At 36.4% G+C, this 15,095-nt stretch overlaps 1 protein-coding gene across 1 annotated transcript in view; it reads right to left on the bottom strand.

The window, feature by feature from the left end:
- The window catches only part of ADGRB3 (adhesion G protein-coupled receptor B3), a 600,119-nt gene that overhangs the window by 274,696 nt on the left and 310,328 nt on the right, over positions 1 to 15,095 (bottom strand). Inside the window, exon 15 of the mRNA XM_070733042.1 lies at positions 3,324 to 3,426. Coding sequence (XP_070589143.1) covers positions 3,324 to 3,426 — 103 coding nt within the window. The remainder of the gene's footprint in view (positions 1 to 3,323; positions 3,427 to 15,095) is intronic.

The raw sequence follows: 15,095 nt of genomic DNA, 5'->3' as shown, positions 1-15,095 counted from the left end.
TCCTTAGACTCAGGGCGGCTCACAACATGTTAGCAATTGCACTTTTTAACAGAGCCAGCACATTGCCCCCACAATCTGGGTCCTCATTTTACCCACCTTGGAAGGATGGAAGGCTGAGTCAACCTTGAGCCGGTGATGAGATTTGAACCGCTGATGTGCAGATTTAGCAGTCAGCTTTAGTGGCCTGAAGTACTGAACTTTACCCACTGCGCCACCTCATCAGGCATGTCAAACTCACCTCATGAGCTTGACACCCTGTATCCTTTTATATAAATATGTAAGATCTAAATCCAAATAACTACGCAGTCTGTTTTTAATGGCACTATTCTCAATACACCTTTCTTTTTATATTGGTGGGTCTTGGGAGAGCTAAAAACAGCCAAAAGAAAACGACACTTCTTCTCAGATATTATTGATAAGGTTGCTACTGCCACTCTGTCTTGTCAGCACTTCCAGTCCTTCGGCTAACACGATAGTTATTAATATTGCAGAAAAGTGGACGAAGTCAAGTGTCAATTAATGCCTTTCATCTTGTGCTGGCAGAATGAAACTGACAGACATTTTCAAGGTGTGACAAAAAGCCATATGCTTTGTCACTATATTTCTAAAAACTGCAATAAAAGGGTGAAAAACGGAAATGGCCTGTTAGAGGTCATGGTGAAGTCCATTTAACTCTCCCCTGGCCTTGGTAATACTGTGCCATTGCTCTACAAATTATTATTGGTACTTTAGCGACAATATTTGAATTGCTTATCGTTGTATTCCAGTTTGTGCACAAAAAAACACATGTAGTCTTTGGCTTACGATCACAATTGAGTCCAACATTTCTGTGGCTAAACAAGACAGTTGTTAAAAGAAGTTTTGTCCCATTTTACAACTTTTTTTTGCCACAGTTGTTAAGTAAATCACTGTGGTTGTTAAATTAGTAATACAGTTGCTAAGTAAATCTGGCTTCTCCATCAACTTTGCTTGACAGAAAGTTGCAACGGGTGATCATGTGACCCGGGACATTGCAACTATTATAAATATGAGTCAGTTGCTAAGCATCTGACTTTTGATCACATGACTGTGTGAATGCTGCAATGGACATAAGGGTGAAAAACGGTCATAGGTCATTAGGAGCCGTGGGAAAGTAGTGGTCAGAATGCAGTACAGTGATCCCTCGATTTTCGCGATCTCGGTTTTCGCGAAACGCTACATCGCGATTTCCCAACAAATATTAATTAAAAAATACTCCACGTCACTCTCTTCCTTCCTTTCTCATCTTTCTTTCTCTCTCTCTTTCTCTACCTTGCTTCTTCTTCTCTCACACTCTCTTCCTCCCTCTCTCATCTCTTTCTTTCCTTCTCTCTCTTTCTCTATCTCTCCCCCTCTTGCTCTCGAGCAGCGAGCGGCGAGCGGCAGGCGGGCGGGCGACGGGCGGGCAGCAGCGAGGAGCCGAAGATGGGGTTTCCCCTTTGCGTGGGCGGCGGGGAAGACCCAGGGAAGGTTTCTTCGGCCGCCCAGCAGCTGATCTGCTCGGCAGCGCGGCAGCAGCGAGGAGCCGAGGATCGGGGTTTCCCCGCCGCCCACGCAAAGGGGAAACCCCATCTTCGGCTCCTCGCTGCTGCTGCGCTACCGAGCAGATCAGCTGCTGGGCGGCCGAAGAAACCTTCCCTGGGTCTTCCCCTCGGGGTTTCCCCTTTGCAAGGGCGGCGGGGAAGACCCAGGGAAGGTGTCTTCGGGCAGCGCTGCTGCAGGAGGACCCAAGCCGGTGAGAGGGGTGGATCGGGCGGGCGGGCGAGCGGCGAGCCGGCGGGCGGTAGTGGCGAGGGCGCCGGACGCGCTGGGGCAGCCGACATTCAAAGCAATCTTTGTCGGCTTCCCCACTTTCATCACTCCCCGGCTCCACCATCTGCGCATGCGCGGCCATGGAAAAAGGGCGCGCATGTGCAGATGGTGTTTTTACTTCCGCACTGCTACTTCGCGAAAAATCGATTATCGCGAGGGGTCTTGGAACGGAACCCTCGCGATAATCGAGGGATCACTGTATTGCAAAAAAACCTCTGCCTATATCCTGAAGTTCAATTTTGACTGGCTCCACTCCTATTTATTGAGTTTTCACATGACTCTTTTGGCCCTTCAAGTTATACATTATGCAATCTCAAGAGAGAGAGAGAGAGGAAAAAAAGTAGCAGAAATTCAGAAATTTTCTTCAGTGTTATGAGAGAGAAAAACAGAATCTTGAAAGCCTGTCATAATTTCTGATATAATTAAGGTAGGTCTATTTTGAGTGTTTTTTCTCATGACACCCACTTTTCTCAGAACTAAGTAGTTTTTTCTCTTTCACCACTCCTTTTCCAAGGCAAGATCTACATTTTCCCCTCTGTATTGATCTGTTCATATTTTAGGATACGGCCCAATGAGAAGTTAATTTTGTGAACCATTTATTTCAGTGGGGCAGTTGGCCATGTATTGAAATTCTGCCCATTTCAATTAATTAACCCTAAAAAACCCTAAAGCACCTGCCATATAACATCCCAAACTTAACAACTGTCGATAAGAAAGGTGAAATGTCTGGCTAGTGAATGTGGCAGTACCTGGATGTAGCAGAAGAGAAAGACTGGAGAAAAATCACAAAATACAAAGACATGAAAATACTGTATAAGCTGAATGACCGGCAAAAAAGAAAATAAAAGATAGTGGCACTAATAGGTGCTAGGGGTGCAATCACAAAATATGTAGAGTCCCATCACCATCAGTCAATTGCAAAAGGCAGCTTTACTTGGAACAGTTTACATCTGGTAAGAAAATGTTTTATGCTATCAAATAACAAGTCCTTCCCAAAGACCTGGGATAGGCAAATGTTGTTATTTGATTTGATATTTTGCTAAGTAGCTTTGACCAGTCACTTATTAAACCTAATAAAAGACTGTAATATATTTAACTCTACCTATAGTATGTTTAACTCTATACCGCAGAGCTTCTGGTGTTGTGTAGTTTAAATATTTTAGTAAATGAAACAAAAATTAAATAAATACACCATATTGGAGATTTCCTAGAGTAGAGCAGTTTAACAATGCATGGGAACTACTAAGGCATTCAATGCTATGGAAATCCTCATGCTTTCGTATTTAAAATAAGATGAATTTGTATTTTTAGGGAGTCTTTTCTGTCCATACTGCATAAATATTGCTTCTAATTATATAAAAATAGCCACAAACTACAAAATCAGTGAAAAATAAATAAAACATGTGAGATAAAATTGACTATAGTTAAAATAATTCTGTACGTTATTTGTTTAAAAATCTTCAGCTAATTGGAAAATAAGCAGAAATACTTACATTTGCCAGGTGAGCTAATTCTATCTCTAGAAAAGAATCTGATGTTCTGGGCTCAGGCCGTATGGTGACCACAATAATTTTGGAGTTAATAACTGTATAATTTCTGAAAAAAAGAACAATTAAAAATACAACAATCACTAAAACTACAACTTGATGTAATTAAGCAAAGTGAAACTTGGATCTTGCTGTTCTGTTCGGGTCTCTATGACCCAAATCGAAGTTTGAGACCCTGTAAAAACATTTCCCTGTATATCTGACACTTGAATTTTCACGACTTTGCATCATGTTAGGGGTTCCGGCTTAGTTTTTGCTGGGCAAAAAACCTCACACTTGTACTGTTCCTGGGTCAGTATGACTCAGACCGAAAATTGTTTATTTTAGGTACTTAAATTTGGTATTTTTGAAAACTGTTTTCACTGGGAAACTAGTTTGAACATTTCTGCACACAATGAAAAGAAAATTGAAATGAAAACATTAATGCTTATATTTTTATTTTGCTCATAAAAGCCCACTCCCCCCATTTTTGTGAATTTTCTTTCAATTTATAGATAGTTTAGTCTGCAAACTGCGTACAATTTTACTAAATTTGGTGTGGGATTACTAGTTTGAATATCCCTGATCATTACAAAAATGGAAATAAACTGAAAAAAATGATGCTTATTGGTTTTCTTTGCTCAGAAATAAGCTCCCCCTCGGCTGTTTGCAACTATTTTCACTTTAATTTTTTTTGCCTGCCAGTTGCAACTTTTTTGAATTTTTTTGCATTGAATTACTATTTTGAACATTTCTGAACATAATGATATGGAAATTGAACTGAAAAAATAGATGCTTATTTGTTTATTCTGCTCATAAATGCCCCCCCCCCTCCGCTGTGTGCAGGTTTTTCAATTCATATATATTTCGGACTCCAAAATCAAAATATTATTAAAACGTTTTGCATTGAATTACTAGTTTGAACATTTCTGAACATAATGATATGAAAATTGAAGTGGAAAAATTGATGCTTATTTGTTTATTTTGCTGAGAAAAAGGGCCTCCCCCCATGGCTGTGTGCAATCAGTTTCACTTTACATTTCTTTTAGACTCCAAACCTAAACTATTTTTAATAACCTACTAAATTGAACATTGCTGATCATCAGAAAAATATTCCCAAAGATTTTTAACTGGTGCTTATATGTTTATTTCACTCAGAAAGCCCCAACCACATTTCGGCTATGTGCAATATTGCCACTTTACATTTTTTTTAGCCTGCCAATTCCAACTTTTTTTTGAAAAAATATTTCACTGGGAAACTAGTTTGAACATTTCTGAACATAATGATATGAAAAGTGAACTGAAAAAATTAATGCTTATTTGTTTATTTTGCTCTGAAAAGCCCCCCCCCCAGGAGTTGGAGCACTTCAGGTCAGTTTATATTTTTTTATATTTTTCCAAATCTCTGGAAATCCCCCCCCCCCAGGGTATTGATATAATAAATTGAACATTCCTGATCATAAGAAAAATAGAGATGAACTGAAAAAAATGATGCTTATTTGTTTTTTTTGCTCAGAAAAGAGCCACTGCCCCTCGGCCTTGCTGTGTGCCATTATTTTCAGTTTTTATATAGATTTGGCTAAAAATATTGGGAATACCCTTTTGAAAATCAAGTACATGATAGCCAGACAACTCATTTTATGGAAGAAAATCAATTTTACTAAAAATAATTATGTAATTTTGAATTCACAAGCATAATTTATATATGGATGAAAACATTGCGCACAGGCTGGTGGGGGGCTTTTCAGAGCAAAATAAGCAAATAAGCAATTATTTTTTCAGTTCAATTTTCATTTGTTTGTGATCAGAAATGTTCATTTTAGTATTTCAATGCCAAAGGTATTGAAAATATTTGGTATTAGGAGCCTAAAAAAATATATAAAGTGAAATACTTGAAAAAATGGGGGTGGCCCTTTTATGAGCAAAATAAACAAATAAGCATCAATTTTTTCAGTTCAATTTTCATATCATTATGTTCAGAAATGTTGAAACTAGTAAACCCACAGTAAAATTTTATGCAGTTTGCAGGCTAAACTACCTATAAATTTAAAAAATGGGGGGGGGCCTTTTATGAGCAGAATAAAAATATAAGCATTATTTTTTTTCATTTCAATTTATATTTCATTTTGTGCATAAATGTTCAAACTAGTTTCCCAGTGAAAACAGTTTTCAAAAAGACCAAATTTAAGTACCTAAAATAAACCATTTTCAGTCCGGGTCAAATAGATCTGGGAACAGTACAAGTGTATAGTCTTTTCGAACAGAACAGCAGTAAACATGGCTAGCTAAAAGGGAATTTAAATCAATTTTCCTCCAAAGAATTTATAAAAATGATGTCAAATACATTCAGGAATAAGACATTCTTCCTGCTGATCCAAGTGCCTTTTACTAAGTACAATTTATTGATTAAAAAATAGATTCACAACATAAATATTCACAGGCCTATAAACTCATTAATCTTCTGGTAAACCTGAGATTTGTTTTAGACAAAGCACATTTTTCGTACAACTCTGGTATGGCCATTTTGCTGAAGATCTATTGAAAAACATTCATAAGAATGACAGCAATGAGAGTTTCCTCAAAATCAACTCTGTTTTTCTCATCAATAACATGAGGGGTTTAAATGTAATTTTGTGCCATTATGAGCTACTTCGGTATTTAAAAACAACAACAACAACAGTGAATTCACACTACAGGTCAGGACTTGACCTAATGGTCATCAGACTCATTAGGAAATATATGATATTTCGCCTTTGGACCTAGGTATCAGTTGCAAAGCCCTTCACTTTTAAAGGAGTTTTAAAGGTGAATAGTCTTGATGGGCTAGGTCAGGGTTAAGCACCATGCTAGCTCAGGAATTCTGGGAGTTGAAGCCCACATGTCATAGAAGAGCCAACTTTGCCTACATCTGGGCTAGGTCATCTGAAACCAAATCACTTAGCCATTATACCACTTTGCTTGGATGCTTAGAGATCAGAGGCAGGTTCCTTCTGGTTTGGACTGGTTCACCCAAACTGGTAGCAAACTGCTGGTGACATCATGGAGCCAGTTCTGTCACTTCCATCTTTTTTTTTTAAAAAAAATCTTTTTTGGGGGTGGGTGGGAGGATTTTTTTAAAAAAAATGCTGATTTTTTTTCTGCACATGTGCAGACGCCAGGTTTCTGGCACTGTGCATGTGCCGCCATCTTGTTTTCGGCTTTTTTTGTGGGTTTTTTTGGGGGGGAATTTTCAGCACTGCACATGTGTGCACCCACGAGGGATTGCCATACGGCACAGGAGGAAGCAAACTGGTGGTAAGGTAAGTTAGAATTCACCCATATTAGAGATACTGCATTTCACCAAAAATAAGACTGTGTCTTATATTTTTTTGAACCCTGAAATTGTTGTGCACTCAAAACCCCAATTGGGTTTATTATCAGGGGATTTCTTATTTTTGGGGAAACAAGGTAGGCATTACTAAAGGGTACCATTGCCATAAAGGAGGGAAAAATAATGAGGATTCAGTACAAAGGGGACAATATTTAGGTGTCCATTTTTGATATTCCTAGGGTTATGTTGAACAGTTTCTTTCTATTGTCCTGTTGTATTAATTCTTAGTGACCATTATTGGTATTTTTATTCTACTGTTTTCTTTTTATTCTTTTAATGAGCTGTTAGCCATCAAAAGTCAATTAAACAAACACATTTCTAAAACTAGAATCAAAGCATATGATTCCAATATGGATTAAAAATGATTGTACTAGGCATGATGATGGAGTAAAAAAACCCCCAAAACTAAGATGCCTTTTATAATCACCTCACCACTTCTGCCAAATTCCTAACTGTAGGAATGAGCTTTTCTTCCCTGAGCAGTTAGGCTATTCAATAAATTATCAGTGTGTACCTTATGAAACTGAACTACATTATGATAAAGCCAATGGATAATTTCCATATCACAATGCAGTCTTAAGAAGCAACATTCTATTTAATAGCTGTCATTGTATAGCTGAATTGGGCAATTTCTTTTCAGCTGGAAAATACAGTTTCCACAAAGTTACCAGTTGTCAGTTAATGCAGTGTTTTCACGAGAAAACGCAAAATGAACTTTTGGAGGGAGTATATATTTCAACTTAAATGTGGAGCTTGGATAATTAAGAACAAGCATTTTGTCTCACAGAAAGTTTGTGTTTCCATTGCTAAACCTAACAGCATCTGACAACCCCGCTGTGAAATGAAATTCACCTGCTGAACTGATTCTGTAGCCTTCTAAGTATTAATCAAGGTGCAATCTTGCCTAGGTTTTTTTTTAGATGACCTTAGGTCAGCTAGGTGCTGCCATCTGCTGGGTTTTTTTTATTTTTATGAAGTACTAAACCTGTATCTTTTTCTACGGTGTGGAAATCGTGTTACAATGCACCTCAGAGGCACATGATAAATATCCAACATCATATTAAAATCCTGTGTATACAGATTTCTTTTAAAAAAAAAGATTTTTTAAATTTTTTCACTAACTTTACATAAACATCCATACCTATACCATAATATGAAACCATACATAATTATACATTTATATCCAAAATGCCATAAACAAATATTCCAAATTTGCACCTTTTGAATTTTTATTTTCCGTCTGTTTTCTTTTTATATTTCATACTACTCCCCCTCCTCTATCTCTGTCTCTTGCCTCTCCCTTTCTCCTCCTTTCTTACTTTCCTCCTCCCTCTCTCCTTTTCACTCTCCCTTATCCTTCCCTGAATACCTCTAATCCATTTTATAGTTACAAACAATTGAAAACCCTAACTTCATACCAAAATTGGTGCTATTCTTAAACTTATATCTTTTCCTTTATCCATATCTGCTGTATATCTATGATGCCATGGTCTTTCAAGACTGAAGGATACCAATGCAAACCTATACCTTTATCTATATCTGTTATATCTATCTACAGCAGTGTTTCCCAACCTTGGCAACTTGAAGATGTCTGGACTTCAACTCCCAGAATTCTGGGAGTTGAAGTCCAAATGTCTTTAAGTTGCCAAGGTTGGGAAACACTGATCTACAGTATCTATCTATCTATCTATCTATCTATCTATCTATCTATCTATCTATCTATCTATCTATCTATCTATCTATCTATCATCTATCTATCTATCTATCTATCTATCTATCTATCTATCTATCTATCTATCTATCTATCTATCTATCTATCTCCATATCTATATCTATGTATCTACATCTACATCTACATCTACATCCCTCTCTCTCTCCTGTTATTCTAATGCTGCCTCCTTACCTCCTATTTTTCCTCCCGGGTCTACCAACTTTAATTTTCAATTTTCTTTCAAATCTATCGCTATAGCTTATCTTCCAGACATATTCATTATCTCTTGTACCTCTTAATAGATTATCTTCCAGACATATTCATTATCTCTTGTACCTCTTAATTTTAGTCTATACTCCTCCCTTGCCTCAATTTATATCTTTGTTCATCATCCCCTAACCCCAACATTTTACCCTTAGACTCCAGACTTCTAAGAGGTCAGTAAGGGGTGTGCATAAGTGCACAAGTGTGCCTCCCATCCCCTGTCCCATTGTCTCTTCTATAACTCTCTATCTTTTTCTTCTATCACTATATATCTTCTATCAACATGTATCTATATCTCTTCTTCTACTATATTATTCCTACATCTTCTCCTCTATTCTTCCATTGATTGATGTACTATGTGTATATCCCCTGTAACCTCATTGTGTTTTGGACAAAATAAATAAAAAATAAAAATAAAATAATTTTTTTTATTCTGTCATTTCTAAATGCCTTAAATTTCTGATCTCTTTTCCCATGTCCTATCTCCCTTTCAACTCATTTTTTTAAATTTTTAACTCATTCTCCATATTTTTTAAAAATATTCTAATCTCATCACTATACTTCATCCATTTGTTAATAACATTACCAACTTCCCAATATATAACGATAAAGAAAAAAAGAACCCCTAATTATCTAAAATCTCTACAACAAAAAATACAATTTATAAATTATATGATCATATATAAGGACCTTTAAAAATGAGTTATACAACTGTTATAACATTCCAACAATTTAAGTAATTATTTTAAATCCTTTTCAATATTAAATCAATTTTATAAGCTACAAATCTTTTATAAAAGCAAATCGTATAAAGAAAAATAGTAATTATTCAAATTTTATAACTTTCCAATAATTGACATAGTCTGATTTATTTCCCTTCTTTTCTTTATTCTTTTTTCCCTTCATCATCAAAACTTAATTCAAACCATCATCAATCTAATATAAAATTATTAATTTATTAGAAATCTTTGAGCAAGATAATTATGCTGATTAATTATACACACTTATACACAACTAATATTATTGACACGATTAAATGTAAAATAATTATTCTATTTTCTTTTCTTTTCTATGGACCTTCCCCTTTTCATCCTTTCTCTTTTGGTCTCTCAAAAATTCCATTTCTTGTAGGTTTTCCCTTTCCACCATTCCTCTTAACTTTTTCTTTTTCAAAATTTTATGTCAATAACTTCTTTTTTCCAAATTCCTTTTCTTCCTTTTGACTATATTATTTGTGTAAGTCTACTCTCAATTCCTCCTAGTCTCTTTTCCCAATTACCCCCCTTATTTTTAAATTGCTTCTTCTGATACCAATACTCTCCTCTTACTCTTTTCTTATCACTGTAAATCCTGTAAATCACTGTAAAACATCAATCTGTTTTTTTATTATTATTTACAGTCCTTTTTTCATCTTCATTTTGCCTCCAAAGATCTGCATTTTCTCCACCCTACCTGTCTTCCAGAAAGCCGTTAAGACCCGGCTTTTCCAGCAGACCTGGCATTAGGCTGATTACAACTATATATGTTTTTTATATTATTGTTATTATTGATTTTTATTATTAGATTTTAACTATTTTTATTGTTGTTGTATTTATTCTGATTGTTAGCCACTCAGAGTCCATTTGGAGTGAGCGGCATATATAAATGAATGAATGAATGAATGAATGAATGAATGAATGAATGAATAAATAAATAAATAGATTTTCTTCATTTTTCTTTTCCACCAATGTAAATTCTAAGTGTTCTTTATGATCAAACTTCATTTCTATTTTCTTTTCACCTCTGATTTCCAAAAGGTAAGTTTTTATATCTTTATAGATGTATTTTAATATCCCAATCAGTTCTTCATAGATACATGCCTCCATCTTGACAAGTTCACTATTCACAAAGTTCATAGAATTTTTAAAAATAATCTTTATTGAATATATACATTAAAAATAGAATGGAAAACAGCACATATAATAACTATTAGCTGAATCATAAATGTCATGTTGAAAGACAGAATGAGAAAAGAAAGAGAAAGAAATATAGTATAGATAGAGAGAGAAGATTATAAAGATGAGGAAAGAAAGAGGGAGCCAGCTAGTTAGCTGGCACTTCAATAGTATATGACCTCTGATTTGAATATGTGGATGGAGTAAACTTCCCTTCGGTTTTATTTGCTCTTGGTAGAGTAGTAGTTGATTTTAACAAATATAAATACTTTTTTTTGAAACCTTCAAATCCTTAGTTTTTTGACTCAAGCCTTCCCTCATAGTTTTTTTTTTACTTGAGCTTATGTCCATATTATCTCTTTGTATTTCAGTCCAATCCATTTTAAAATCCTCTTATCTTCTATCACCAAAACTGTGCACATCAAACACACTAGCACAACTGCCACTGCTTTCAAGTACTTTCAAGCTCCTAGTTATCTTCTTATGGGCAAGGTCAGTCCCTAGATGTCAGTTAATTCGAGCTTTCCACAGTCTGTTGCAATATTTTCTTTTAACCGGCAGATGGTGTTATGTTCCCAATATAACAAAACCGCTCTTTTACAAAAGTCTTCAAAGTATTTTAAGTCCATTTAGTGCTTATAAGATATTTTCTTCAAATTCTTTATTCTTTTTCAGTCTCTTTAACTTCCACCAAGTTTAATTAGAAAGACATCCTCAAATTTGGGCTTTTAAACTTGTTTCTTTAATTCTCTCTGTGATATTTCCAATTGCTGATTAACAGCTCACTCCATTTTAGAGTCTCTTTTGTATCCTTTTGAATTGGAAATTTCTTCTTTTGTCATTAAATCAGCCAAACACTCATCCAGCTTCAACACTTCTTTTCCTATCTCCAGCACAAATGCTTAGATCTTGTCACCCAGGCAATCCACAATCTCTCCATTTCAATTGTTCTGATCATGGCTGTCCCAGCTAATGGCGACAGAGTTGTCTTCCACAGCTGCTGGCCAAGGTGCTGGCTTCCTGGGGGGGGGGGGTCACAACCCCCCAGACCACCGACTCATGCATCTCTTCTTCAGTGCCCCTACACAGCATATCTGACCTGGTTCCAATCCAGTTCCAAGTCTCCAAACAGGTGGGATTTGGGGTTCCCTGTGCTGTGACGTTCACCATGCTCCCTTTTGCATGCAGATTTCTTATTGTGTATCACACAAGACATAAAACTATCCAATTAAGCTTTAAAGTTTCTGTCACATTTGTTCCAATTCAGTAAATCAACAAATAGTGTGTTTCATGCATTATATCAAGTCTTATAACTGAATAATCACAACCTCTTTGGATTTAACATCCATACAGATATGTTGTGGTTAGCTCTGGCCCAGCTCCTGCCCCAAGGACTGTGGATGTGGGGGAGACATCCACATGCCACAGGCCTGTTTTGCTCCCGGTGGGATCTGCTGATGAAGGCTCGTCTGACCAAGAAGACATGAGTGACAGGGAGGAGGAGAGTGTGGCAGACAGCTCAGAAGATCAATAATCTAGCTCCTCCTTGGATTCAGAACAAGAGTTAATGATACAGCCACGCATGTGGAGAGAGATGCATAGGCAGCAACAACTGAGAGATTATTATCAAAGAAAATGAGGCCACCTGTGGTTGGGTGGGGCTGTGGTAATTAGTGAGGCTGCTATAAATAGCAGCCTGTGGGTTTGGCCATTGTGGAGGATTATCTGATCGTTGTGTTTCGTGCCTGTCTTGCTGACTTCGACCTTTGTGTGCTGATTTTCCCCCGTTTTGAAACTAAACCAGAGCAAAGTGTGTTTCACTTTGTGAAAAAAGAAGGATTGTGAATTGCCTCACAGCTGCAAGCTAAGTATCTCAGAACTGATAAGGGACTTGTACAAATTACCAGTTTGTTTGGAGACGAGTGCTCTTTGCTATACAAAAAGAGTGCTTAGTTTATTTGAATTTTCGGTATAAAGAACATTGTTTTGAATTTTCAAATGTGTGTGTGTTTAAAATTTGTATCTGTGAATTTTCGGGAGGATTCTACCAAAGAGCTCGACAGAACACAGATATAACTTTAATAAACAAAAATTAGTATTGTCTGTTTTTAAACAAAATTTGTTGCTTTTTTTCAAAGAGATTTGGTTTAATGAGCCTCCATTTATTGTTTGTGGATTTGTGAAATGTCTCAAAACACTTCTGGCATGAAAGGGCATCAAACAGGAAACAAATCTAGAGTGACTGCAAAAACAAAATCTAGGAGAGCAATAATGTGTTGGCAACAACATTTATACTATGCCATACTCTGATAAATTAGTCTTATTGACAAAGTCACACAGAGGTGTGATGAAGGACTCTTTGCTGCCCAAACAAGACACTTTTAAAGAAGGAATAGCATTGTGATTATTTATGCAGGAAAATAATAAAACTCGGTGTGTCTTTTTTAATGTAAGGAATACATTAAGGAATACTTTACGACATATAGTATTTAGGTAAGAAATACGTATTTAGGTAAGGAATACTTTAAGACATATACTGTGCGATGTTTAATTTTTTCCTTGAAAGATGAAAAAATACGATTTATTTCTCAAAAGCTTATTAAAACAAAACCCACACATTTTTTTAAAAAGATAAACACTGTTGGGATTACAAATTAAGACAGTTCAAAACGTATGAAGATGAAGATATTTATTAAAAAACACAAAGACATCCAGCTAAGAATGTTTTTGTATGACACCAATGTGACCGTAAAGATGACAGCAATAGAGCAAATTTGTGGCTTGGAGTTCTCTGAGGTTGGCTGTTTTCTTGTTTCATTAACAAAGTAGGTAACATCATCTGCAATAAAACAATCAAGCTCACAGAGCATCAAGGATCCCACAAGAAGACAATCAGACAAATCTGATTATATAGCTAGGTTGCAATTTCTACAACAAAACCTTTTTTTCATGCATGGGAAATCAATGGAAGAATATCTTTCTTTAAAGCATCTAGTTCTGTGATGGTGAACCGATGGCAGACATGCCACAAGTGGCACACAGAGCCATATCAGAGGTCACCTGAGACATTGCCCTATATCAGTTCCAGTCCCAGCTCGCATGTGCAAACTGGCCAGCTGATTATTGACCTTGGGCATTTCACTCTCCGGAGGCTTCAGGGAAGCTTCCTGAAGCCCAGAATGCAAAAAACCGTTCCAACCGCCCAACCAGAAGTTCAGAAAATGAACTTCCAGTTTGCCTGTTGGGCTGTTTTTTGCACCCTGGGGCTTCAGAAAGCTTCCCTGAAGGCTTTGGAGTGCGAAAAACATCACAACAGCAAACTGGAAGTCTGTTTTTCCAAACTTTTGGTTTGCCAATTGGGCCATATTTTCACTGTCCCAGGCTTCAAGTGAGGCCTGTGAGCATGCACGGGGATTGGGGAGGGGGCGGATTGTGCACCTATGCAGGGACAGCAGGGGGGCACATGTGAGGCAGAGGAATGGGTGCGGGCACGTGTGGACACGGTAGCACACACCCACATATTCTTTTGGCACACGAACCAAAAAAGGTTTGCCATTATGGGTCTAGTTTCTACATTAGAATAGTATAATATCTTTCCCTGTTTGATAAGGGTACATACAGTATAATCTTGTTTTCTGGCACTAGAATCAGTGTATTAAATGCACGTGAATCGAAGAGAGGTGGTACCTGATTCTATGCTGCCAACAGTTGTATGTGTAGAAAAGGTTTTCCACATGGAAACTGTTGTCATGGTGTTACAATATGATCAAGTGGCTATTGGCTTCTCAAAATATGTTATTAATCAGAAAATTATACTGAAAATCCTAGAAACTGAGAATAAGTGTTATGAACATCTGACTTTCTCTGCATAAAGGAATCAAGCTATAAACACACTGGGATGAAAAGCTCCTTTATTTTTTATCAAAAATAACATATTAAAAAGTTAATTCTTCAGAACCAAAAGTATTTTGATAGATGAAAACAGATGGCCTTTTGACAAAATTTACTTGGTATGGTTCTGAAAAGGCAGCAGATACAACTAGTTAACTAAAATTTTGTTATGTACCTATAATTAATAACTAGCATTAATTAAATGAATATTAAACAAGCACTTATTTGGAAGGCAAAGCGTGCATCAACCAACTTTGACTTGTAAAATCTAGAAAGTGAACCTGAGAAAATAATCCCATTTATACAAAATGTTCAAATGTGCCTGGAATCGTGGAGTAAAATTTAATTTTTAAACAATATTTTTTTTATTATATTTGCATCTTGTTGATGGAATGTAGCAGGATATATGAGGGGGTTGAGATAAATTTCCATTTAGAAGACCCATTTGGCTTCAGCAAACCTGTTAAATCTCTACACCTCAAGAGCTAGAATATTTATGCTATGCCAACCTTTCTATTAAGTGCTTGTTAGTAAGGTAAAATCCATGAGAGAATTAGTGGACAAATAAT

Source organism: Erythrolamprus reginae, chromosome 1 (genome assembly GCF_031021105.1).
Source record: "Erythrolamprus reginae isolate rEryReg1 chromosome 1, rEryReg1.hap1, whole genome shotgun sequence".
Classification (NCBI taxonomy): domain Eukaryota; kingdom Metazoa; phylum Chordata; class Lepidosauria; order Squamata; family Dipsadidae; genus Erythrolamprus; species Erythrolamprus reginae.
This window is presented reverse-complemented; position numbering and strand designations above follow the sequence as displayed.